This window comes from Podarcis liolepis (assembly GCF_965112155.1).
Source record: "Podarcis liolepis genome assembly, chromosome: 12".
NCBI classification, from domain to species: domain Eukaryota; kingdom Metazoa; phylum Chordata; class Lepidosauria; order Squamata; family Lacertidae; genus Podarcis; species Podarcis liolepis.
The window spans coordinates 330,949-357,131 of NC_139563.1; the positions used below are offsets into that span (position 1 = coordinate 330,949).

At 55.4% G+C, this 26,183-nt stretch overlaps 1 protein-coding gene across 6 annotated transcripts; it reads right to left on the reverse strand.

The window, feature by feature from the left end:
• Positions 1-256: 256 nt before the first annotated feature.
• On the reverse strand, positions 257-23,962 carry LOC310689242 (uncharacterized protein). Of its 6 annotated transcripts, none has more exons than XM_083466661.1 (11): positions 23,850-23,947; positions 21,847-21,949; positions 17,154-17,294; positions 11,612-11,797; positions 9,489-9,637; positions 8,235-8,355; positions 7,431-7,547; positions 4,769-4,867; positions 3,371-3,803; positions 2,217-3,079; positions 257-1,734 (listed from the first exon to the last, which is right to left on the reverse strand). In XM_083466661.1, the coding sequence occupies exons 1-11, from the start codon at positions 23,874-23,876 to the stop codon at positions 530-532; spliced, it is 3,444 nt and encodes a 1,147-aa protein (XP_083322787.1). In that variant the 5' UTR covers positions 23,877-23,947; the 3' UTR covers positions 257-529. The 6 variants fall into 6 exon arrangements, with proteins under 6 accessions (XP_083322787.1, XP_083322791.1, XP_083322788.1 ...); XM_083466665.1 differs by having other exon boundaries at positions 17,140-17,294; positions 23,850-23,898; XM_083466662.1 differs by lacking the exon at positions 23,850-23,947 and adding an exon at positions 22,910-23,324.
• Between the last annotated feature and the right edge of the window lie 2,221 nt (positions 23,963-26,183).

A 26,183-nucleotide genomic window follows, 5' to 3' on the forward strand; every position in this document is an offset into this window, starting at 1 on the left:
TTAATTTAACCAAGAAATCTTTTGAATTTCCAAGTCATTACAACTTTGTTGTAAAAATCAGCACACCCTACTGTACTTGTCCCTTCACTGCCCCCCCCCCCCCCAGTCCTTGTGTTTCTTGTGCTCATTCACATCCTGCACCAAGCTCTGTTTTGCAAAGGGAACTGGGGGCCCCCTGCCCCCCCATCCTGTTAGCCTCATTCATGACTGGGGAAACCTGAGAAATTTCACATTTAAGACACGCCCACCAAAGTCCTTTCAAGAAGAACAAGGATTTATTGAGGTCCAGGGTGAAAACTTGCTATTAAGCCAATTTTTATAAAAGGTGTATAAAAGGTCAAAACAGTGCAACCGGTAAGCAGGGGGATTTCACCGAGGGTGACCCCTGGACGCTGTCCCCCTGGGAAGTCACGGAAGAGAATTGTAACCTGAGTTAGCCTGAGTTCCTGTCCCCCCTTCTTGGCAGCACCCACAGGGTGGGGTGGGGAAGGGGGTGTCCTCGCACAACACACACAACGCACAGCGCCCCTCAGAGCTCCTCCCCCTGCCGCCTCTTCTCGAAGAATGCGCAGTAGGCCTCGCGGACGCCGTGCGCCTCCCCGGACCCTTCTTCCGCGTCCGAGAAGGCGTCCGCGTGGCCCTCAGCCGAGGGCAGGTCGGCATAGTCCATGCCTTCCTCCCAACCCTCCTGCATGGCTTCGTTGCGGCTCTCGCAGATGTTGTGCAGGATGCAGCAGGCGACGATGACCAGCGGGACGTTCTTCTCGGCCACGTCCAGGCGCTTGAGGAGGCAGCGCCAGCGGCCCTTGAGCCGCTCAAAGGCGTAGCTGACGGCCATGCGGCACTTGCCCAGCAAGAGGTTGAAGCGCTGGCGGGGGCCCTCCGGGGCCTCTGGGTAGGGCTTCATCAGCCAGGGCCGCAGGGGGCAGGCAGGACCCCCCAGCAGGACGGGGCCCACCGCCACCCCCTCAATCTCCGTGGTGGTCTGGGGGCCAAAGGTGCCCTTCTCCATGCGCTCGAAGAGCGGGGAGCCCCACGGCAGGCCCGAGTCCTGCAGGCCGCCCGACCAGCCGGCGTAGACGTCCATGAAGCGCCCTGCGCTGTCGACCAGGGCCTGCAGCACCATGGAGACCAGCCCCTTGCCGTTGATGTAGGCCGAGGCGCCGTGGGGCGAGCACAGGATGGGGATGTGGGTCTCGTCCACGGCGCCAATGCAGTTGGGGAAGCCCAGCTGCTCAAAGCCCTCCATGACGGCCTGGGCGTCCCCCAGGTGGACCACGTGCTGCAGCAGGACGTCGTGGATGGCCTCGCACACCTCCATGACGATGACCGAGGCGGTCGACACACCCACGCCAAACTGGTTGGCCACCGAGCGGTAGCTGTCCGAGGTGGCCAGCTTCCAGAGCGTGAGGGCCACGCGCTTGTCGACGGGGATGGCGGCCCGCATGTTGGTGTCCTCGCGCTGCAGCACCGGCCGCAGCCTCTCCACCAGCTCCAGCACCGCCTCCCGCGACATGCGGAAGTAGCGCACCCATTCGCCGTCGTCGGCCGGCCCGGCCACCAGGTTGTCCCACCAGTCCGTCTTCTGCGTCTTGCTCCACACCGTCCGGTCGTTGGGGCGGTAGCTGGCCCCCAGCAGCACCCGTGCCATGGCGGCCCGCTGCCTCCTGCGCCGCAAGCGGAGGTCACGCATCCGCTTAGCAGAGGAGCTGGGGGCCTTGCCAGGGTGCCAGGCTGATGGGGTGGAAGGAAGAAAAAGAGAGGAGGCATGAGCTGCTTTCAAAATACAGTGGTACCTCGCGTTACAGACGCTTCAGGTTACAGACTCCGCTAACCCAGAAACAGTACCTTGGGTTAAGAACTTTGCTTCAGGATGAGAACAGAAATTGTGCAGCGGTGGGAGGCCCCATTAGCTAAAGTGGTGCTTCAGGTTAAGAAGTGAAATAAAAACATAAACATATAATCCCCTTTGACTCCCCCCTCCCCAATTGTGGATCTTATTATAATGATTTTCCCCTCTGCTCTAATTTTGTTGGTTTATCGTATGATAGAGGTTTTCCAGTTGTTTACTGGTCCTGTTTATATGACTTTGCAGTTTTTGTATATTGTGCTTCTGTGTTTAGTTTTACTACTTTGCTCTGGGATGGAAAACGCTCAATGAAGGGCAAGCTGTAAATACTGTGAAGAAATAAATAAACCACTAAGCAAATACTCACGCTGGGCGCTTCCTGGGGCTGCCACGCCAGCGGGGTTCTCCGTAGTAGTCATGCTGGCGATCTCTGACCAGAGGCTGCTGGCGGCTGAAAGTCCGTTGATGGGGCTCAGCACCAGGTCCTGGCTCTGGCTGCGAAGGCAGGACTCCACGGCGAGGGAGGCGTCTGGGTCCTGCGGCCGCAGGGAGAAGTCCGCCAGCCGCAGGGTGGGCGAGTCCTCGCCTGGCCCCTCCAGCGGGCAGCTGGGCAGCCCCACAGCGTTGGCCGGGGGATCCTGGTCGGGGGTCGGCAGCTGGTAGCCAGGGAGGCCGGCCCCCTGGCGATACTGGCTTGTGAAGCGGCTCTGGAGGTGGACGTCGGGGAGCGCCAGGGCATGGAGGTATGGATCCTGCTCCTGCAGCGCCAGGTCCCGCAAGTTGGGGTGCTGGGCAGGCAGGGCAAGCAGGAAGGGGGCTTCTCCCCCTTGGGGCTCCTCCCTGCGTCCCCTGCCCTTGCGCCCCCTCTGCTTGGTCCTGTTGACGCACACCTTGGGCACCACCAGCCCCCGGCTCATCAGCAGGAAGCGGTCCAGGAGGGCAAAGAAGGGCATGGTCTGTCGCGCCCGGTTGGAGTGCAGGTTCCCGTCCTGGATCTCCTTGAACCCCCTGCGCAGGTCCTTGGCCCGCTGGCGGCACTGCTCCAGGTTGCGGTGGAAGCCCATCTTCCGCATCTTGTCCGACAGCCGCTTGTACTGCACCTCGTTGCGATAGTTGTCAAAGAGCGCCGTCTGGACGCGGTCGTCCCCCCACAGCTCCACAAAGGCCTTGGTCTCCGAGGTGGTCCAGTGGGCGGCCCGCTGGCGGACCTGCTCCATCGCGCGCTGGCGGCTGAGGGGTGAAAAGGAGAGGGGGCAGTGAGGCAGAATGAAGGGGCTGGAAGGGACCCCCAGGGTCATCCAGGCCAACCCCCGGCAATGCGGGAATCTCAGCTCCAGCAGCCCTGAGAGATGGCCAGCCAAGCTCTGTGGAAAGACCTCCAAGGAAGGAGAGGCCACCATCTCATAAGGGAGACCCTTTTCAAAACCCAAAAGATGGATTTCTCAGCCCAGAGAGGCCCGGAGGTGATCCCTGACTCCGTGACTATGGAGGTTCCCTTCCCGCCAGTCCCAGACTCCTCACCTGTAGAAGGTGGCATCCAGCTGCCCAAAGGGGGGGCAGCCCTCCTGCGCGCCTGGCTTCTGGTCTCTGGCCAGGAGGGCGGCGATCTTGCAGCTGCAGCCAAAGCACTTGAAAAGCTTCCCCAGGGCCAGCTGGGCGTGGATCCGGGCCGCCTCCTGCTCCTCATAGACAAAGTTGCTCTTGCAGTCGATGCAGGTGAAGACCCGCTCCAAGGAGTGGCTGCTCTGGTGGGCGGCCAGGCTGCTGTCGCTGCCAAAGAACTTTCCGCACTGCGGGCAGGGCAGCGCTCGCTCGCCAAAGTGGGTGCGCAGGACGTGGGAAATCAGGGCGTCCCGCTGGGGGAAAGTGCGGCCGCACTCCTTGCAGCGGTGGGTGGCCGGCCCCTGGGGGGCCCCCCGCTGCTCCTCACGCTTGATGTGGGGCTTGGCGTCAGCTGGGGAAGGAGGAGAAAGGGCAGGTCAATACAGGTGAGAGACAGGAGTGCCAGCCATGCCCCCGCCTTGCCCCCACCTGCCCAGGACCCTTCAAGACAGGAGCTGAATGATCTGTGGCCTTTGGGGAAGGAAAACAGATGTATCGTAATACTTTTGAAACAGGATTTAGCTTGATTTCTGTTGTGTTTGCATCTATATGTTTGTAGTTGTGTTTGCATTGTCTGCTTTGACCCAGAGTCTCGTTTTAGGCCAACAAATGAATAGTGACATGGCACAACGTCTATATGCCAGGGCTAGGAAAGAGGGTGGACCCCAGGCTAGGAAGCTCAAGGTTGCGGGGGGGGGGGGCTGGGGGAAGAAATAAAAGGCCCCCAAGGCAACCTTCCTCTATAAGTGATGGCTTTTTGCAGGTCGCCCAGTGACGCAACCTCTGTGAAAATCTACTCTGCCCATTTCGGACCCCCCGTTTCAAGTCACAAAGGGGCACAAGGAGCCTTGCTCCAGAGGGAGACAGAGGCCCTCTGTGTCCCTGGAGAAACTCACCTGCAACCCAAGAAGCCCCCCCCCCTTGTGCTCCTGTGCCCCTCCCCCACCCCTCAGGTTCCCTTTCTGGCCAGCCTGATTCACCCAGCGCCACCCCCTCCCAGGAGGGCAGGGAGACACCCCCAGGGTGGAGAGGGGGCACACGCCCCATACCACCCAGCGGCACGCTTGGCCCATCTCGCCCAGGATGGCCTGCACTGACCGGCAGCAAAGGCTCTCCAGGGTTTCAGCAGGGCCTCTCTCCCAGCCCTTCCTGGAGAGGCCAGCGGGACTTGAACCCGGGACCTTCTTCCTGCAAGGCAGGGCCTTCCCACGGGGGGCCACCAAGTCCCAGCACCGTCCCAGTGGGGCCCCAGAGCTGCAACAGGCCTCCTGGCACCACCACTGCACGCTGCCTTGGAAGCCTTCTGGCGCCACTCACCCAGAGCGCCCGCCTTGGCTTTTTCGGGCTGAGTCTTGCTGCAGGGATGCTCCGCGCCTGGTCCTCTCCTGACCTCCAGCTGCCGCTTAGCCCCAGAAGCTGCACCCAGAAGAGAGAGTGGGAGAGGGAAGGAGAACGTCAGTAGCTCAAGGGAACCTTAGACGGTAGAGTCAAATTGCACCTGCCTGTTTTGAAGGACTAGGGATGGAAAGAGGATTCCTGGAGCTACCATTAGTGTCCCTTAACAGCTTGGGACCCGTCTCCCTAGGAGATCGCCTGACCCCACAGGTGCCACTTGGATCAGAGGAACTGGCACAGTTCCAGGTGCCACCAAAGACCTGTTCCGCCTCGGTCAGAACTTGATTGTCTAGTGCGGCAGCAGCTGCCCTTTGGAACTCCCTGCCTATTGACGCTGGGCAGCTGCTTGCCTTTCCCCCTTTCAGAACCTGCTAAAAAACATTCCTGTTTAGACAAGCCAACCAGGTGCTTAGAATGCTGGCGTGAGTTTTAATTCTGCTTTTAGTCTAGTGTTATTTTCCCTTTTCAAACGTCTTAAATTATTGTTAATTTTTCTTCACGGTCATTTTATGGGCTTAACTTTTTTGTAAACTGCTTTGAAGTTTCCCTGCTTGCTTACAATCAAGCTGTGTCTAAATTGAATGCTGGAGGAGTGAACCCCAAGGTCTCCGAAGGGAATGAGTGCCTTTGCCACTGCAGGGGGCTGGGGGCAAGTCCTACCGCTGCCAGCTAGAGCCACCTTTGAGGGGGGGCGTGTAAGGGAAGCAGGAGAGAGTCACCCCCAAGGCACACAGGACAGGCCCTAACTCCCTGACGGAGCACTTGCTCTGTGCGTAAAAGGTCCCGTTAAACCCCCGGAGGCCTCTCCAGAAAAGACTGAGGAAACACCCCACGCCGAGCCAGAAACCCTGGAGAGGCGTTGCTGGTGCAATTTGGGTGTATGTGCAAAATGGCCCTGGCTGTTGGGTCTGGGGCTTGAGTTGCTCTTCCCCAAAATACTACTACTACTACTACTACTAATAATAATAATAATAATAATAATAATAATAATTTATTTACACCCTGCCCATCTGGCTGGGTTTCCCCAGCCACTCTGGGCGGCTTCCACCAAAACACTAAAATACAATAACCTGATAAACATTAAAAGCTTCCCTAAAGAGGGCTGCCTTCAGATGTCTTCTAAAAGTTTGGTAGTTATTGTTCTCTTTGACATCTGGTGGGAGGGTGTTCCACAGGGCGGGTGCCACTACCGAGAAGGCCCTCTGGCTGGTTCCCTGTAACTTGGCTTCTTGCAGTGAGGGAACCGCCAGAAGGCCCTCGGCGCTGGACCTCAGTGTCCGGTTAGAACGATGGGGGTGGAGACACTCCTTCAGGTATACTGGACCGAGGCCGTTTAGGGCTTTAAAGGTCAGCACCAATACTTTGAATGGTGCTCGGAAACGTACTGGGAGCCAATATAGGTCTTTCAAGACTGGTGTTATGTAGTCTCTGCAGCCGCTCCCAGTCACCAGTCTAGCTGCCGCATTCTGGATTAGCTGTAGTTTCCGGGTCACCTTCAAAGGTAGCCCCACATAGAGCGCATTGCAGAAGTCCAAGCGGGAGATAACCAGAGCATGCACCACTCTGGAGAGACAGTCTGTGGGCAGGCAGGGTCTCATCCTGCGTACCAGGTGGAGCTGCCCTGGACACAGAATTGACCTGCACCTCCATGGACAGCTGTGAGTCCAGAATGACTCCCAGGCTGCGCACCTGGTCCTTCAGGGTCACAGTTACCCCATTCAGGACCAGAGAGTCCTCACACCTGCCTGTCTCCTGTCCCCCAAGAACAGTACTTCTGTCTTGTCAGGATTCAACCTCAATCTGTTAGCCGCCATCCATCCTCCAACCGCCTCCAGACATCTGGTTTGTGTTCAGGATGCCGGCTGGGGGGGGGGGGAGCTGTCTGAAGCAGCTCAAGGCCACAGGCTCTGGCACGATCCGTCCTCCCTCCCTTTCTGCCAAGGAGGTGTGTTTGTGCATTGGTGGGTCTAAAGCCAAGGCGGCCGTCAGCACTGCGTGTGGAGAATGGCATATCGAGCCGGAACCTGCTGTGTTTCTGGATCTCTTCCTCGGTTGCTGCAAGGAAGAAGAAACTCCGAAGCTCAGCCGGACATCACTGATGGTCGCAGCAGGATGGGCACGACAGCAAAACGCTGCCAGGGATTGCTGCCAGCCAGTGTAGGCAATCCTGAGCTCCAAAGGCCAACGTAAAGCAGCTTTCTCTGCTCACTGCTGGTCCTGGATAAGAGGCCACGCCTCAGGGGTGGAGTAACCCTGGGGGTAAGACCCCCCCAGACTCCATGCCACCCCCCGACTTGCCTGCCTGTCAGTGGGCTTCTCCTGCAGATGCACAAAGGAGACAGGAGCTCCAGAAAAGGATTCGCACTTGCTGCTCTCCATAGCCAGCCCAACCCACATGCGCACCAGGATCTGTCCCCTTCAGGTCGCCAACTGATGCCAACTGAGAAGCATCGGGTTCAGCAGTGGCCACATTTGCTGCTCACAAAGTTGCAGAGTTTGAAGGGACCCCCAGGGGTCATCCAGCCTAACCCCCTTAAAGGCAGGACTCAGTCAGGACCGTCAGCCCTTGAGGGGCCTCACTCACCTGGGCTGGGCACTCGGGGAGCCTCTTCCGGCTTTTCCTCCATGGGGGCCTCGGAAGGAGGGGCCTCCCCTCGCTCCATCCGGCCCAAGACCTCTGGCTCGGGGTCACGGGCAGGGGCTGCATGCGAGGAGAGAAAGTGGAAAAGTCACCCCCTGCGGGAAAGACTTGGGCGCCACAAGGGGGAGCCAAGGGCCTGAAGGGGGCAGATGTGGGGCGGATGTGGCATGTCTGGAGGAGCAAGAAAGCAGGGGGAGGGCCCCTAACTGGTCTCCCCAGAGGAGATCTGCCTCAGGCCTTCCTGGCCATGGAGAAAGAGGTTGGACGTAGACGCAGAGTCGGAAGGGATCGCCAAGGGACATCTAGTCGAGGAGCCTGGTGGCTGGATCAGAGCAGGGCCCCATCCAGCCCCCTGGGTCTCAGAGAGCAGTGAAGGCAACAGCCCTCCTCCCAGGAAGACTGCCGTAGGACATGGAGGCTCCACCTCATGGTCACGGCTGGGGAGGCTATGTGCCTCATCCCCCTTTACGTCACGTAGCAGCCCTCAGAGACGCTGCCCAAGTCAGGCCAGGCTTAGCTGGAGAGGCTCAGGGGGAGGCTGGAAGGGGAAGGGAGGACACAGAGCCTTCAGCTGGTGATGATGGGGCAAGCCAGCACTTCAAGGGATCCAGTGGATCACCGGTGAAACTTGTCTGATTTGACTTGAAGGGTCCGCCATCACCCCCACCCCACCTTCCGGGGTGTCCTGGGGCCAGCGGCTGCGACCCTCCCCCCCTCCCCAGGGGGCTGTCCGAGGGGGACCCTCACCCAGCGAGGCCACCAGGTGGTGGGTGTCCTTCATCACGTCCCAGTAGAGGGCCTTCTGCCAGGCCGTCAGCTGGGCCCACTCTTCAGGCGAGAAGTAGACAGCCACGTCCTCAAACGTCACCTGGAAGGAAAGAAGGCCGCATTCTGCTCGGTGTCAAGGGAGCCAGCACCCTTTGCCCACCCCCCCTGAAAATCAGCCTCTTCCGGGGGGGACGGGACGTGGCAGCTCAGAGCTTGGGCTGAGCGTCCCCAAACATCCGGAGCGAGGTAGAGCGCACTGAGAGAGGGGTCCCCCCCCCCAGGGGAGGAAGCGCAGTGGCAGGACAGCCAAGGCAGCTCTCCTGCAAAGACCCCACGCCAACAGGGGAGGGCGCCGTGCACAAAAAGAGAAAGGCACAGAGAAGTCCCACCCGCCCAGGTGCCGGCCGTGGGAGAGGCCAGCAGCCCCAATCCTGCTCCCTGCGTCCCCAGCAGTGCCTCCCGCTCTGCCCTGCCCTGGACGGAAGAGTAAGAGACGGGGCTGCAGGATCAGGCCAAAGGGAGCCCCTCTAGCCAGCCTCCAGTTCTCAGCAAAGAACCTAGGAGTCCAGATAGACTGCCTCTGGACCTGGAGGCTCCATAAGAAGAGAGGAAGAGCCCTGCTGAGTCAGGCCAGCGGCAGGTCTAGTCCAGGATTCTGTTCTCACAGGGGCCGAATGGGGGCCCATTATGGGAAACCCACAAGAGTCTCCTTCTCCCCTCCGGTGGCTTCCAGCAACTGGCAAGGGAGTGCTGTTGTTGTTTAGTCATTCAGTCGTGTCCAACTCTTCATGACCAGAGCACGCCAGGCCCTCCTGTCTTCCACTGCCTCCCTCATGCTGGTAGCTTCGAGAACACTGTCCCACCATCTCGTCCTCTGTCTTCCCCTTCTCCTTGTGCCCTCCATCTTTCCCAACATCAGGGTCTTTTCCAGGGAGTCTTCTCTTCTCCTGAGGTGGCCAAAATCTTGGAGCCTCAGCTTCAGGATCTGTCCTTCCAGTGAGCACTCAGGGCTGATTTCCTTCAGAATGGAGAGGTTGGATCTTCTTGCAGTCCATGGGACTCTCAAGAGTCTCCTCCAGCACCAGAATTCAAAAGCATCCATTCTTCGGCGATCAGCCTTCTTGATGGTCCAGCTCTCCCTTCCATACAAGGGACATCTCTTGGCCAGGGGTATCTCTTGCTTATTCCCCCTCCCTCCTGCCCAGGACCCCACTGCCCACTCCCTCTGCTCACCTGAGCGGCCCGCGGAGGGCTCTGGGCTGCCTGCTCCTGCTCCAGGAGCTCCAGGACTCGTTGGTGCCAGCACTCCCAGGTGCAGAGGCCCCGCCAGGCGCCAGGCGGCTCTGGAGGGCGGGGGGACATCCAGGGGGGGCCTTTGCAGCCTAGAGAGCAAGCGGAGACAGGGTTGAGCAAAACAGTTGTGGAGCTTTTTGTGTGCAAAACCAACACTGCCAACTTTGGATTTTCCCGGACATTTCGCTGATTTTTGCCCAGACACTGTTTGTGACTTCAGTATTCTGGATTTGTCCAGGAAATTCCGGGTGTATAGGAACCCCAAGTGGAGAGAGAGGGCAGCTCTGAGGAGTCATTTCTTCTGTAAGATTTTCACAGTTAGAAAGGAAGAATCTTGACCCAAAAAAGAGATAAAACAATACTTCACCAGTAAGAGGAACTCATAACTTTGGAAAAGCTAAAACAACAGACGCAAAGCAGATTCAAACTCCCATTGGCTTCCTGAACATCTGGGCAGCTTATCTAAAACAGGGATCTTTTTCAACAGGCACCGAAAGGAGTGCAGCGAAAGCGCTTGCTGGAAGTCAACAGGCAGGGAGTTCCAAAGTGTACAAGATCGAGTTCTGACAACGGCGGAGCAGGCAGGATGGGGCTCTGCAGTGGAGCCAGTGCTGCCCAGTGAGGGGCTCAGGCAGGGAAGCAGGCGTCCACTGTGGTCCAGGATTGCTCCAAGACGCTTCCATTTCATTCATTTATTTATTTCATAAAAATTATACACCACTTTATTGTAAAAAAAAATCCAAACCCTCAGAATTTATTTTTTATACTTTATTTTGGAACATTTTAATGTAGGTTGTAAACCGTTTTGAAGGTTTTTTGTTACAAATAAAAAGTGCTTATACAGCCGTACCTTGGTTTTCTAACAGCTTAGTTCTTGAACGTTTTGGCTCCCAAACGCCGCAAACCTGGAAGTGTCTGTTCCGGTTTGGGAACTATTTTTGGAAGCTGGACGACCGATGGGGCTTCTGCAGCCAATCCGAAGCCGCGCTTTGGTTTCCAAACGTTTTGGAAGTTGAACGGACTTCCGGAATGGATTCCGTTTGATTTCCAAAGTACGACTTTGTTGTTTTATATTTATTATATATAAATATAATTTCCCCCTGACAGGGACTCAAGGTGGCTTACAGATATATAGAAACAGTGTCGGCGGCTCTGATCTGAGGAATGGCTTTTTCCCTTTGCCCCTTACATGCAGCCCAGGCTCCAAGGAGACCCCCAAGTGGTAGAATCATAGAATCATAGAATCATAGAGTTGGAAGAGACCACAAGGGCCATCGAGTCCAACCCCCTGCCAAGCAGGAAACACCATCAGAGCACTCCTGACATATGGTTGTCAAGCCTCTGCTTAAAGACCTCCAAAGTAGGAGACTCCACCACACTCCCAGGCAGCAAATTCCACTGTCCAACAGCTCTTACTGTCAGGAAGTTCTTCCTAATGTTTAGGTGGAATCTTCTTTCTTGTAGTTTGGATCCATTGCTCCGTGTCCGCTTCTCTGGAGCAGCAGAAAACAACCTTTCTCCCTCCTCTATGTGACATCCTTTTATATATTTGAACATGGCTATCATATCACCCCTTAACCTCCTCTTCTCCAGGCTAAACATGCCCAGCTCCCTTAGCCGTTCCTCATAAGGCATCGTTTCCAGGCCTTTGACCATTTTGGTTGCCCTCCTCTGGACACGTTCCAGTTTGTCAGTGTCCTTCTTGAATTGTGGTGCCCAGAACTGGACACAGTACTCCAGGTGTGGTCTGACCAGAGCAGAATACAGTGGCACTATTACTTCCCTTGATCTAGATGCTATACTCCTATTGATGCAGCCCAGAATTGCATTGGCTTTTTTAGCTGCCGCGTCACACTGTTGGCTCATGTCAAGTTTGTGGTCAACCAAGACTCCTAGATCCTTTTCACATGTACTGCTCTCAAGCCAGGTGTCACCCATCTTGTATTTGTGCCTCTCATTTTTTTTGCCCAAGTGCAATACTTTACATTTCTCCCTGTTAAAATTCATCTTGTTTGTTTTGGCCCAGTTTTCTAATCTGTCAAGGTCATTTTGAAGTGTGGTACCTGGGCTGCTGATGGCGGAGGAGGGTTCGTCCTGCGCAGGGGGGCCAGCGACGGCTGCCTCTCTCTCGCCAGGGGGCTCCCCGACGTACGTGTCTCCCTCCATCGCCCAGTCGGCCTCCCCTTGTTCCTGCTCGTCCTCCTCCTCCTCAAGGTCACAGGCGGCTGCCTCTTTGGGGGATGCAGAGTCTGCCAGGAGGAAGAAGCCGGGTCAGCCGCGCTCAAAATTCCCCAGCCACCTCCACCTTTCTTAATCAGGTGAGCAGAAGAGCTTCTTTACTGCATTTATCTCCCAAGGAGCACGTGGTTCATGCCCCTCCTGAGTTAACCCCTACAACAAGCCTGTGAGGTAGACCAAGAGGCTGCGACTGACTCCAAGGTCACCTGGCTAGACTTGGGATGGAGTGGGGATTCGAACCCTGATCTCCCAGGTCCTCGTCCAATACTCTCACCACTGCCCCACACTGCCTTCCTGGAGTTCTTCTGCTGTGGGGAAGCTTATAAATGAAGTCGCCAAATAAATATGGGGAAAGCAAAATGTCACTTAGAAAAGGATCTGAAATATTCTCCTTGAAGCTTGAGTTTTTGGTTTTATTTTACAAAAATAAAACACACGAAAGCTCATACCAAGAACTAACTTAGTTGGTCTTTAAGGTGCTACTGGAAGGAATTTATTTATTTTTATTTTGGTTTTATTTTGTTCTGGGTGGTTTTATTTGATGTTTCAATGTGTTGTAAAGCACTTTGAGATTTTTTCTTTAAAATATAAAATGGTACAGAAATTGGGGGGTGGGATTCACAGATGAAAAAATGATGCCTAGACATTCCATTGTGGTCCCCACAACTGAGGTTTAAGGTACCATTTGGCGATTAGCTTCCATATCTGAGTTTCTAACCCTGGGGGTCAACGTCTGCAGCCTGAACCAACTAGCAGCCTTCTGGGTCTCTGCAACCCCCACCCACCTGGCTCTCCCTCCACCACATGGCGTCTCCTTTTCCTGCAGGTGTGGCAGCTGAGAGATCCGCCAGGCGACACTTCTCTGTAAGCAGCGTGGCACAGTGGTTAGCAGGCCAGGCTGCGAGAGACCAGGCTTCAAATCCCCCCTTGGCCAGGCTGGGGGTGACCTTGAGTCCAGTCCCTGCCTCTCAGCCAGACCTTGTGAGGAGACAATGGGGGGGGAGGAGACCTCTGTACACCACCTTGACCTCCCTGAGGAAAAGTGGGGTGCAAATGGAATAAACCACCAAACAAATGGGGGGCTCCAACCAGCGGTATGTTTCCAAAGAGAGAGGTGCTGGGGCAGAAGCTTATCCACAAGCCACTTAGAAGCCTTGGGGCTTCTAAAATATAACACCCAAAAGATTTTATTCCAGAAAGTGATCAATAAATAAGTGTCCAACCTTCTAACTGCTGCTAAGATTACAACAGTTATAAATTCGGGGAGGACATCTCCTGCTATATCCAAACACACTGAGAAAACAAGGTCCTGAGTAATTATGATTTAGCTAGCTTATTACAAAAGAAAGTGTGCAAACCAGCCTAACAGGTTCATGGGGGGGGGGAGTGGGTATGGGGGGAGGAACAGTTTGGGAAAACAAGCTCAAGGATCGACGTCCAACCTAAGGCGGCTGTCCGTCTGCTGTCACCGCATCTCTTTGTGCTCTTTGTCTTTGGTTTATTAAGAAATGATTTATACATAAAAAGAAAGAAAATAAATGAGAAGTCCCACATGGTGTGGGGGGGGGGGGGACTCTTCCCAGTTACTCCGCAGAGAAGGGAGGTTCCTGCCTGCCCCCCAACCAGGCACTTTGCACAGCATAACCTGCCCCCAAGAGGTTCTTCCCATGGAACATGAGGGCATTTTGAAGCTGACACCCCTAGCCGCTCCCTAGTCCCCCTTTGGGGTGCAAGGACTCAACTCCACACTTGAGTGTGTGCAGGCCGACGCCACAGGGATTTTTCCTAAGACACAAGCTTGCCCATGCGCAAAGAGCAGCCATCCTTCTGAGACCCAGAGCAGAGGCCATTATTCTGCCGCTGTCACCTCTGTCTCTGCACAAGGTCTCTGTGGTGCTGCAAATCTGGAAAGGCCAGCGGAGTCTGGAGAAGGGTGCGCAAGAGTTGGCATGGCACTTCGGGAGGCACTGGGGCCACAGTTCCTGCACTGCAGGGGGCTGGACTGGATGACCCTCAGGGTCCCTTGCAGCTCTACAAGCCTATGACTCTGGGCCCCTGAGGAAATGAACACCTGCAGCTGAGCTGACATTGGCACCCAAGAGTCCCCCCCCCCCCGCTCAAAGTGGTCCAGGCAGGGCAACTGGAGATGCCCAGGTGCCCCTCAAAGAGCCCCCCACCCCCTCACGGCTCTCCCAGACTGGCAGCCCAGGCCCAGAGCGCTTGTCCTGATGCCAGAGATGGACAAAGGGGCATCTGAGCCGCCTGCAACCCCCCCCCCCCCGCGTGCTTCGTTATAAAAGCCATGTGACTGTCACCAGATTGCACCGCAAGGAAGCCAACAGCCTCCCCTTCGAGGGCTGCAGTAAGCGCAGTGCTGCAAGGGAGGGGTGTGTGTGTGTGTGTCTTCTGTCCTCCTGGGGTTTCGGGCTCTCCTGACTCACTCCTGACTCAGGGCTGCTGAGTCTCATTCCCCTCTCTGCTCCACAGCCTGAGTTTGAACCTGAGGTGTGACTCCTCCTCCTCCGCTGATGCCTCCAGAGATGAGGAGAGGCTCCTTTCTGCGCGTCCTGCAAAGTCATCCTCATGAGGCGGGGGGAGCCCAAGAACCCCCAAAGAGCCCTCAAAGGGGGACCATCAAGTTGCGCGACCAAACATCCCTCCCTGCCTCTGGCCCTGGAGTTCCATGAGAACGTAAGGGAAGCCTGCTGGATGAGGCCCGGGGCACGTCTGCTCCAGCCGCCTCTTCCCTCAGGGGCCAAGCAGATGGGAAACCCACAAGAAGGACCAGAGCAGCACAAGCCCCCCTCTCCCCCCCCTCCTGGGATTCAGAAGCCATTGCTGCCCCTGGCTGGGAGGCAGAGCAGAGCCATGCTGGGGAGGAGTCGCCCAGAGCCCTCTTCTCCTCCAGGGATTTGCTTAACCAGAGGTCCTCACCGGCTCCTGCAGGAGGGAGTTCCACAGTTTAGCTGGGTGCCAAGCCAAAGAGGATTGTGCAGCTGCTGCGTAAAAATGGGGTGGATAAGTGACTGCGGCGCAGAGGGAGGCGTCTCTGCCTGGCTCCTGGCAGTGCCAGGGCTTGGACTTGGCCCTCTGCCTCCCCCACAACCACTATCCAGACCCACAGACTGTCCCAGCAAATCTGCCCCCTAAGTGCCGACTTCAGCAGCTCTCACCTGGGCAGCAAAAGCCCCTAGGAGGAAGAGGAGGAGGAGAAGGCAGCCCCCCCCAACAAACTTCCGCTTGTTCTGGGCTGCTTTATCCCAAAGGTGTGTGGCCTGGCAAGCTCTGCTCCTCAAACGCGCCTGGAGGAAGGCCGGTGCCAGGGCGCAGCAGGTAAAACCCCTTCCGACTTGGCTCCCAAAGGTGTTCCTTGGCCTCTGGGAGCCTGGCTCCCATCCAGGCGGGTCCCACGTTGGCGGTGCTTGCATTCCCTTTCCGAAAGAGAAGGCCCGGAGCAGCTGTCCCCATTGAGTCATTGCACTTCTATCCTACCTGTGTCTCCAAGGAGCTCAAGGCCGCGTGCAGAGTTCTCCTTCCTCCCACTAGATCCCTGCAAGGAAGGCCGGGCTGAGAGGCAGTGACTGGCTTCTAAAGGAACCCCCAGGGAGCTTCACGGCCAAGCGGGGATTCGAACCCAGGTCTCTCCCAGGTCCTGGCCTGGCATCCTAATCACTGGGCCACGCTGGCGCCTGATCAAGAATGGCCGGCCAACAGGAAGCCAAAGGGAGGCAGGTTTATGCTGCCGGGGAGGGAGAAAGATTACCGAAGGCAGGCAGAAGTCTCTCTCGCCCCACTCTTAAAATCCTAGGGCCCAATGGGGACTTCCAGCAAAACTGAACACTGAAGATGCAGGACAGATCAAAGAGGGCAATTCTTCACACAGTGGAACTCACTGCCACCAGAAGTACTGATGGCTACCAAACTAGACAGGATTGAAAGAGGACTGGACAAATTCATGGCGACAAGGCTAGGCATGAGGACTACAGTTCAACCTCTGCTGTCAGAGGCCAGTTGGTGAGAATCATTGGGAGTTGGGCAGGGGGAGGAATCATAGAATCTTAGACTAGGAAGGGGCCCTCGGGGTCATCTAGTCCAACCCCCTGAAATGCAGGAATCTCAGCTCAAGCATCCAGGGAAGATGGCCAGCCAACCTCTGCTGAAACACCTCAAGGAAGGAGAGTCCACCGCCTCTCGTGGGAGTCAGTTCTACTGCCAAACAGCTCTTACTGTCAGAATTCTTTTCTGAAGGTTTAGTTGGCATCTCCTTTCTTGTAACTTGAAGCCATTGGTTTGAGTCCTGCCCTCCAGAGCAGGAGAAAACAAGCAGGCTCCCTCTTCCCTGTTACAGCCCTGAAGATATTTAAAGATGGCTCTCATATCTCCTCTCAGTCTCCTCTTTTCCAGGCTGTTCCTCATCAGGCTTGGTTTCCAGACCCTTGATCATCTTGGTCACCCTCTTCTGCCCACTTCCCAGCTGGTCAACATCCTTCTTAAACTTTGACGCCCAGAACTGGACACAGGACTCCAAGTGTGGTCTGACCAAGGCAGAAGAGAGCGGGACTATGACTTCTCTTGATCTGAACACTAGACCTCTGTGGATGCAGCCTAGAATAGCGTCAGCTTTTTTTTGCTGCTGATCACACTGTGGACTCATGTCAAGCTTGTGGTCCACCAAGACCCCTAGATCCTTCTCAACTGTACTGCTCGTAAGCCAGGTGTCCCCCATCCTATATATGTGCATCTGGTTCTTCATGCCTAAGTGCAGAACCTGAGCTTTGTCCCTATGGAAATTCATTTCTCCAATCTGTTAAGGTCATTTTGAATTCTGATTCTGTCTTCTGCAGCATTACCTACTCCTACCAGTTTGGTGTCTTCTGCAAATTTGTTGAGCATCCCCTCAATTCCTTCATCCAAGTCATTTATAAAAATGTTAAACAACTACTTGCCCAGGACAGAACCCTGTGGCACCCCACTTGTCACTATTTTCCAGTATGACGAAGAACCATTCATGAGTCCTCTTTGGGTTCAATCAGTCAACCTGCTACAAATCCACCTAACAGTTACCTTACTTCATTCAACCCACATTTTACCAGCTTCCTCGTGAGAATATCATGGGGGACTTTGTCCAAAGCCTCACTGAAATCAAGATACACTCTGTCCACAGAATTCCCCTGATCCACCAAGTCTGTAATTCCATCAAAAGAAAAAAAGAAGTCAGATTGGTCTGGCATGACTTATTTATGAGAAACCCATTATTGGCCTTACTAATCACAGCCTCCTTTTCTAAATGCTCACAGGCCAAATGTTGAATTATCTATTCTAGGACCTTCCCTGGTATTGATGCCAAGCTCACCGGTCGGTAGTTACCTGGGTCTTCCTTTCCCCCATTTTGGAAGATGTGGACATTTTCCTGCCTCCAGTCTGTAGGGACCTCACACGGCTGCTGCTGCTGCTGTGACCTTCCTGCCCTTCTGTGGGCTTCTTCCCACTGAGACATGTGGCTGGCGCCTGTGAGAAGGGGAGGCTGGACATTAAACTTACGCTGTGAACTGCCCTGTAATCTTAAGGGGAAGGGTAGCATATACAGTGGTACCTCGGGTTAAGAACTTAATTCGTTCCGGAGGTCCGTTCTTAACCTGAAACTTTTCTTAGCCTGCTGCCACACTGCCGGAGCACGATTTCTGTTCTCCTCCTGAAGCAAAGTTCTTAACCCGAGGTACTATTTCTGGGTTAGCGGAGTCTGTAGCCTGAAGCGTATGTAACTGTAAATTTAATGAATAGGAATGATAATGTGGGCACCTGTCTGTCTCAAGACAGAATGAAGTGCTCCAAGACGTCAAGCAAGCAGCACTGAAGTGATCTCCCTGGGGCACTGTGCATGGGAGTCCTGGGCTGGCCAAACCGCGGAGTCGGCCTGGCTGATGGGGTCCCAAAGAAAGCAGAGCAAGATGTGGGGCACCAGCTGGGCTGCAGGAGTTGCTGGAAGGAGGCATGCCAGGCGCCACCCAACTGTCTTAGGGACTCCCCTCCGGAGGCTGACTGTACATGGGGCAAATGTTGCTGCTGCAGGCCAGGCCTTTGCTACGCTGGCACCTCCCATACCTTTTGGGCTTCGCAGAATCGTAGACTTGGAAGGGACCCCAAGGGCCATCTAGCCCAGCCCCTTGCAGTGCAGGAATCCCTTGTGGGCTGCGCACTTTTCTCTGCTTTGGCTGGAGGTGAAGCTCCTTCTGGAGTCAAAGCAGCGGCACTCCTTCCCTGGGACACGTGAAGCCTCTGGAGGATTCACCCAGGCGCCTTCAGGCAAGTGCCTCAAGCGAGGAGGGGCTCAGAGGCTCCATCCCCAGTGACTCACGCGCTCCTTCGGCAGCGCCAACGGAAGCCACTCAGAAGGTGTGAGCACACCCGCAGTTGGCCCTCTTTCTCGGGGCGCAGCTTCTGCACCTCTCTCTTTATGCAACCCACCACAAGGCATTTCTCAATGCAGGTAAATCCCACAAGAAAGTCATGGGGCGTTTTCAGTCCTCCTCCTGCAAGGGATTCCAGGGCATCTGGAAGGAAGCTCTAGAAAGGGGGGGGGGGGTTCACAGCACTTCCAAATCCTGATGGGATGCATCACTTTTCGTGCATGCGCAGGTGCCCGATGAGCATGTTCATGCCGCGCATCAGCCTGAAGCAGGGAAGGGCCTCTTCCCCAGCCTGCAAATTCCCCAGGATGACTTCCATGCTGGGCGTTTAATGTCACAAAGTTCAGCTGCAGCGCCGAAAGAGACTGCCTGGAGGAAGCGCCCCAAAGGGGGAAACCAACCTGCCCCGGTTTGCTCTTGACAGAGAGGCCTTTCCTCCAAGGATGAAGGGGGCTGCCTGGGTCCCAAAGAGCAAGGAGAAGCCATCGCTCGGGGGAGGGGGGATTCCCTTTGCAGAGTTCAGCTTGGGAGAAGCTGCTCCTGCTGCGGGCGGAAGAGGCTGTGTTTGGGGGGGGGGGCAGCTGCTTCTGCCAGTTCTTCTGCTCTGCTCCTCTTGCATGGGGCCCTGGGCTGCTTTTTCATAGAATTGTAGAGTTGGAAGGGACCCTGAGGGACATCTAGTCCAACCCCCGCGCTGCAGGAATCTCAGCTCAAGAATCCCTCACGGATGGCGACCCAACCTGTTGGGGGAACCTCCGAGGAAGGAGGGAGTCCGTCCCACTGCCAAACAGCTCTGACCGGCTGACAGAGAAGCACTCCACAAAGGGAAATACCAGACTTTGGCTGTGGGGCCACACAAGGATTCTGCATCTCATTGGACGAGACGGGGGGCTGGATGATGTCCAGAGATGCCCAGGGCAGGTGAAGCCCCACCCCGGCCCCTTCCCTTCCCACCCTCTTTCCCACGCACCTCCCCTCTCCCTTCACCACCCACCGTGCCCACCCCCCGCCGGCCGACCCACTCACCCCTTTCCTTTCTGAGGGGCTAGCTGCCCCTTCCACCCCTAGCAGCCTTCAGAGCCCTGCTTCCATCCGCCTGTCCGCCTGCCTCTTCCTCTCCCTTATAGCTTTCCCACCTGGGGAGCAAGGTCACACCTGCCCTTATTCACCCCACATCCTTGAGCAACCACCAGGATGTGTGAACCTGCCAGCATCAGTCACCAGGCAGTGAGTCACCAGAAATCTCTGCCTCCAGCCACGCCAGGCAAGCGTCCCCAAAGTGCCAAGCCGTTTATTTGCGGGTTTTCCAATGTGCCTGACCATGCAGGCAAAAAAGAGCCATCATGGCTAGTGGCCAGTGAGAGCCCTGTCCTCTGTGGAATCCTCCAGTGCTCTTCTAAAGCCATCCAGGTTGGTGGCCATCCCTGCCTCCTGAGGCGGAGAGTTCCACAGATTCACTGGACAGCGTAAAGGACTTTCTTCATCTGTCCTGGATCTCCCAATGTTCCACTTGGATGTCCACGATTACTTATGTGACGAGAGACAAAAAAACTTTCCTCTCTCCACTTTCCCAGGACACACATCATTTTATAAACCGCTATCATGTTGCCTCTCTGTTTCCTATTCTCTAAACTGAAAAGTCCCAAATGCTGCGACCTTCCTTCGTGGGGAAGGTGGACCAAACACCTGACATGGCATGGATGCTTTCCTCTGTCCTTAAGACGCCCACGGAGGCCTGGCTGCCCTCAGCAGACATTCAAGCCCAGCCTCCTGGCCTGAAAACAGGACGCAAAAGCCCCAAGCTGCCCAGGCTCCTTCCATGTGGAAGCCGGAGCGCAGCCGGGCCTCCTGCCCCTCGAGACCTCCTTGCCTTGGGCCATGGCATCTCCCAAGGGGCCACGAACGAGCAGTCGGGCCAAGCTCCCAGGAGGGGGCAAAGAACCCCCTGCCTTCCAGGGTGAGGGAGGAAGCCAGGCCCCCTCCATGCCGTCTCCATGGCAACCGGCCTGGGTCCTGGCCTGGACCACGGAGGGAACCCAGCGCTGGGCTGGCTTCAGGCCCTTGTCAGGCCTGGAAGCCAAATCCGTGCAGAGTCCGGCCTCCCTTGGGCACCTGGCGGGGCACGTCCGCAAAGCAGATTCAATCCACATTCACCCTGCGGAACCAAAACATGGATTTGACTCCTTCCAGGCCCAAAGGGAGTGCCAAAAGGAGCATCCAAGGTCTTCCATTTCTCTTTAGCAACCGGGTTCAGAGGGGCTAAAAGAAGATGACGACGACCCTCCAGTGCAGGACAGAGGGAGGGAGAAGGGGAGAAGGGGAGCCCTCCGTTCTTGCTCCACCTCCAGCGCACCAAAAGTCTCTCCAAGCAGCTGCTCCCTTGTGACTCCGAATGCATATTTCCCCACCCAGGTATCCTAAGACACCTGGACTGCACAAAACGGCTCACGTTTCAAACCTAAAGATAGTCAGAATTTAAAAGCTAAGTAGCAGAGCTGGAAGGCTCAGTCAGTCAGCACTCAAATAAAGGGGCGCACAAAAGCCACCAAATAAAGAAACCCACAAATCTAAGTATTGAGTGACGCACGTCGGCAACTGCTCGCCCCCGCCAACGAGAGACAGGCCCTGTGCCTCATAAAGACGACCCAAGAGTACAAAAGAGGCACATTGCAAGCGCACCTTTGCGTAAGGTGAGGGGGGGGGGCCCTTGTGCCTCCTGCTCACCTTCACCCAAACTCAGGCCAGCAAGGTGGACACCCTGACACAACTTGAGCGTGTGAAGGGAGCCACTAAACTCGGGTTGAGCATTTTGTGGACGGGGCTGATGGGCCCCAAATGATAGCCAGCCCTGGTCTGCACTCAGCCCAAGTTCAGACCCCACCATCCAGCTTTTAGAACGTCTTCAATTATTCTTATTTTTTCCTACTGATAATTTTTTTTCTTTCTTGTAAACTGCTTTGAATTTGTTTTATTTTTTTAACAATCAAGCAGTGTATTTATTTTATAAATTTTATAAATAAATCGCCCACGTTGAAGGACTTTGTCCAACTCAAGAAGGGGGGGGGGAATGACATTGCAACTCCCCACCCTTGGAAATCTGTAGAAATAGTAAAATCCCCCTTAAAACTAAGGGAAGTGTATATCAGACGAGCCAGGATGGGTCTGTGAAAACAGGTCACAGGTGGCTTATTTGGTTCCTCCTTTTTTGGTTACAATCACACGTAACACGCCCCCCTTTCACTATAAATTAAATACAATATTCTTTTGATTTTAAATATAGTGTGGGGCTTGGGATGTGTGTGGGGATCTTAGAGTGACTAAAGAGGGACTGTCAAAGGGGCCATTCCTCCTCCTTCCCATTCGTGTCCCTGTCCCCCCCCCCCAACCGCCACACCTTAACTTCCCCACTAAGGAGAGAGATATTCAAATGGGCATCCAATTTATCTTCCCTCTCTGATCCACTCCCTGCTCTTCCTGGACCCATTTTAGTGGCCAGGCTGCCTGTCAGCAAAACTTTACTGACACTTTGCTAGTCTGTGTGTCTGTGCAGAGCGGAGGCCTCGGACCCTGAGCTCTTCACGCAGAAGACACCCCCAGCTCTCCCCCCCAAAAAAGCTATCTTTGACAAAGAGAGAAAAGAGGGGTGTCCTCACCCAGTGGGGCCACTGGCTTGCGATTTTCCAGCATCACCTCCCTCTGCCTTTGGACCCCTTCTGCCATCCTTTTGCGCCTCCAGTCTGAGTGTCCTTGAGGCACCTGCAAGATAGAATCACAGAACTGCAGCGTTGGCGGGGCCCCGGGGTCATCCAGTCCAACCCCCTACGAGGCAGGAACCCCAAGCAGGCACAGCCATCAGCACCCCACATTCTGTAACTGGGCTGCAAAAGGCAGCCTGCTCTAATCAGCTGAACTGGAATGGTTACCGGGGCCACATCATCCCTGCTCTGCATTTGTAAGAATTCAATCTTGTAGTGTGGCAGCGCCCACCCTGTGGAACTCCCTGCCTCTTGACGCCAGGCAGGCACCTGCTAAAAACATCATTGTTTAGACAAGCCTCCCTAGATGCTTAGGAAGGTGATGCGAGCTTGAATCTGTTTCCAATTACTGCCATTTTAACTTTTTGAAAGTTTTCCATTGTTATTTTTCCTTATGGATAATTTTGCTTTATCTTTTCGTAAACCACTTTGAGAGTTGTCTTTTCTTTTCTTTTAACAATGAAGCGCTGTATAAATTTTATGAAATAAATAAAACGAATAAAGAAACTGAGCAGCGGCCACCCTAAGCCACCCCCTCCTTCATGTGAGGTTTATCCTCTCCCCCACCCCTTTCTTCCTCTGCCAACTTACTCCTGCTCCAAAAGGTCAAGCAGCATCCTGATAGCAGGCAAAGGGAAAATGCACACAAAAAGCCTGCCCTTCTCTTCCAGATTGATTTCACAATAGCCAACCACCTCTTCTTATAAATGCAACAATACAGATTTAACAGGCACAAACAATCCAGCTCCCAGGAGACACGATCTCGGGGTGCCCCCAACATGGCACTTGAACTCGCATCTTTCAAGGTCACCGCTGCTGGTAAAGGCCGGGGGGGGCTGACTTGCGAGGGGTGGATGGGCCAGCAAAGGGGCCTCTGACACGGGGGGGGGGACACCCCAGGTCACAACCCCCTCCTCTACTTTTAAGGGGCTCTTTGCAAACTGAAGTCTTTGGTGTGAACCTGCAAATGCAAGCATCCCGACTGAAGGCATCTCCCAGTTGCAAACTCAGATTTGTCCCATGGAATGAGTCAGATGTGGCCCGGCAGGCAGAGGGGCGCCTGGGTCAGGAGAGAGATGTCTTATCTTCACGTGGGCAAAAGGGACCCGCTTGCCACCCAAAGGCTACTCTCTCTCACGCCTTTTTATTCCAAATCAATTAAGTCCTGCACCCCACCTCCTGGCCGCGCTCCCCACGAACATGCAACTCGGGACCTGGGTGCGAATTCTGCCCGCCCCTTGTGCCCTTGGCCGGCCTGCCTGGAAGAATGTCAAAATCCACTTGCAGGCTGAGATCCACGACTGGCCTGAGAGAGATGTGGAAGTGTCTGCAGGGCAGGAAGAGAAGCCCGTCCAGATTGGGGGGGGGGGGCTCGGCCACATCTCCCCCCCCCCCCGCGCACTCTGAGGAGGCTGTGCAAGAGATGAGCTCCGCTTCTTCAGCCCGGGATGCAGCAGCAGCAGCAGGCAGGTGCCCAGCCGCCCCGGAGGGTGAAACGGGGGGGGGGGTCGCCCGGCAGCCGCGGACCCGCCCCCTCCTCCTCCCCCCGGCGGCGGCTGTCACGGGCTCGCTGCGCCGGCGCCCTTGGGGTGGGGTGGGGGGGCATGGCATGGGGGGGGGCTGCCCTCCTCCCGCGCCCCCCCGCCCGGCTCTCCGTCGGCGGCGACCCTGCCGGGATCGGGGCCGCCTTTGTTCCGAGGCCGCCCCCGCCCGCGACACCCCCGGGGGGAGGGAGGGAGGGAGGGGAGGGGTCGTGGCGGGGGGCGGGGGGGTCAAGCCCCAGGGTGGGGAGGGGTCGGCCTCCGATCGGCCCCGTCTGCCGCCCCCCCCCCCGGGCTGGGTGGGGAGGGGGCGCCCCTCTTGCGCCATCCCGGGGGGGGCGGAGGGCGGAGGGGACCCACCTGGGGAGGGACCGGCCACCCCCTCATGGCCCGGGCGGCGGCGGCGGCGTCTCCCGTCCCGTCTTCCCGGGGAGGTCGCAGTCACGCTCCTTGGCCGCGCAGGCCCCGCCCCCGCCGCGGTGCACGACGGGACTTGGAGTCCTGCCCCGGGAGACCCCGAGCAAGGAGGCCGACCCTCGTGCTGCTGCTGCTCCGGAGCCCGAGGCCCGAGGAGTCCGGCCTGCAGAGGCCACGGCCGGCCAGGGAGCCCCTGGGAGAGGCATTTGGAGGGCTGGAGGTCTTTGTTGTTGCTGAGTCGTCTGGATGGCTCTTGCACCCCAGGGAGTGAGTGGGGTTGCTGACCCGGAGCCAGGCATCCTGGAGAGGGAAGTCCAATGGGCCTTAGAAAGCACTGCCAATAACAAGGCCAGTGGAAGTGAGGGTATTCCAGCTGAACTATTTAAAATTTTAAAAGAAGAAGAAGAAGAAGAGGAGTTTGGATTTGATGTCCCGCCTTTCACTCCCTTTAAGTAGTCTCAAAGCGGCTGACATTCTCCTTTCCCTTCCTCCCCCACAACAAACACTCTGTGGGGTGAGTGGGGCTGAGAGACTTCAGAGAAGTGTGACTGGCCCAAGGTCACCCAGCAGCTGCAGGTGGAGGAGCGGGGAAGCGAACCCAGTTCCCCAGATTACGTGACTACCACTCTTAACCACTACACCACACTGGCTCTAAAAGATGATGCTGTTAAGGTGCTACACTCAATGTGCCAGCAAGTTTGGAAAACTCAGCAGTGGCCAGAGGATTGGAGAAGAGCAGTCTACATCCCAATTTCAAAGAAGGGCAGTGCCCAAGAATGCTCCAACTACCGCACAACTGCACTCATTTCACACGCTAGCAAGGTTATGCTTAAAATTCTACAAGGTAGGCTCAAGCAGTATGTGGACCGAGAACTCCCAGAAGTGCAAGCTGGATTTAGAAGAGGCAGAGGAACCAGAGACCAAATTGCAAACATGCGCTGGATTATGGAGAAAGCTAGAGAGTTCCAGAAAGACATCTACTTCTGCTTCATTGACTCTGCAAAAGCCTTTGACTGTGTCGACCACAGCAAACTATGGCAAGTTCTTAAAGAAATGGGAGTGCCTGATCACCTCATCTGTCTCCTGAGAAATCTCTATGTGGGACAAGAAGCTACAGTTAGAACTGGATATGGAACAACTGATTGGTTCAAAATTGGGAAAGGAGTACGACAAGGCTGTATATTGTCTCCCTGCTTATTTAACTTATATGCAGAATTCATCATGCGAAAGGCTGGGCTGGATGAATCCCAAGCCGGAATTAAGATTGCCGGAAGAAATATCAACAACCTCAGATATGCAGATGACTCAACCTTGATGGCAGAAAGTGAGGAGGAATTAAAGAACCTTTTATTGAGGGTGAAAGAGGAGAGCGCAAAATATGGTCTGAAGCTCAACATCAAAAAACGAAGATCATGGCCACTGGTCCCATCACCTCCTGGCAAATAGAAGGGGAAGAAACGGAGGCAGTGAGAGATTTTACTTTCTTGGGCTCCATGATCACTGCAGATGGTGACAGCAGCCACCAAATTAAAAGACGCCTGCTTCTTGGGAGAAAAGCAATGACAAACCTAGACAGCATCTTAAAAAGCAGAGACATCACCTTGCCAACAAAGATCCGTATAATTAAAGCTATGGTTTTCCCAGTAGTGATGTATGGAAGTGAGAGCTGGACCATCAGGAAGGCTGATCGCCGAAGAATTGATGCTTTTGAATTCTGGTGCTGGAGGAGACTCTTGAGAGTCCCATGGACTGCAAGATCAAACCTCTCCATTCTGAAGGAAATCAGCCCTGAGTGCTCACTTGAAGGACAGATCCTGAAGCTGAGGCTCCAGTACTTTGGCCACCTCATGAGAAGAGAAGATTCCCTGGAAAAGACCCTGATGTTGGGAAAGATGGAGGGCACAAGGAAAAGGGGACAACGGAGGACGAGATGGTGGTACAGTGTTCACGAAGCTACCAGCATGAGTTTGACCAAACTGCAAAGGCAGTGGAAGACAGGAGTGCCTGGCGTGCTCTGGTCCAGGGGGTCACAAAGAGGCAGACACGACTAAACAACAACAACAATAATGTTCATAAGTGTACCAACCAAGCACGTACATAGATCAGCAGAGGAAGACCAACCTGGAACCATTTTGATTCCCAAGATGAGCAAATGTTTTCTCTGCAAGGTCAAAGTGGGAAACCTCCCCATTGTCTCTTTCCTCACAAATCCTGTCTTAAGAGCACATTTAAGATACGAATAGGGTGTGAGCCTGTGACCTGGCCCAGGAACTAAGT

Bases quoted from the DNA above. Each gene is read 5' to 3' on its own strand.
- LOC310689242 (XM_083466661.1), bottom strand. From the start codon at position 23,876: ATGAGGGGGTGGCCGGTCCCTCCCCAG. The intron at 9,638-11,611 runs GTACCACACTTC...CTTGCTCTCTAG, and splicing joins CTCCGCCATCAGCAGCCCAG to GCTGCAAAGGCCCCCCCTGG. The intron at 4,868-7,430 runs GTGAGTGAGGCC...TTCTGGGTGCAG, and splicing joins TCCCCGAGTGCCCAGCCCAG to CTTCTGGGGCTAAGCGGCAG.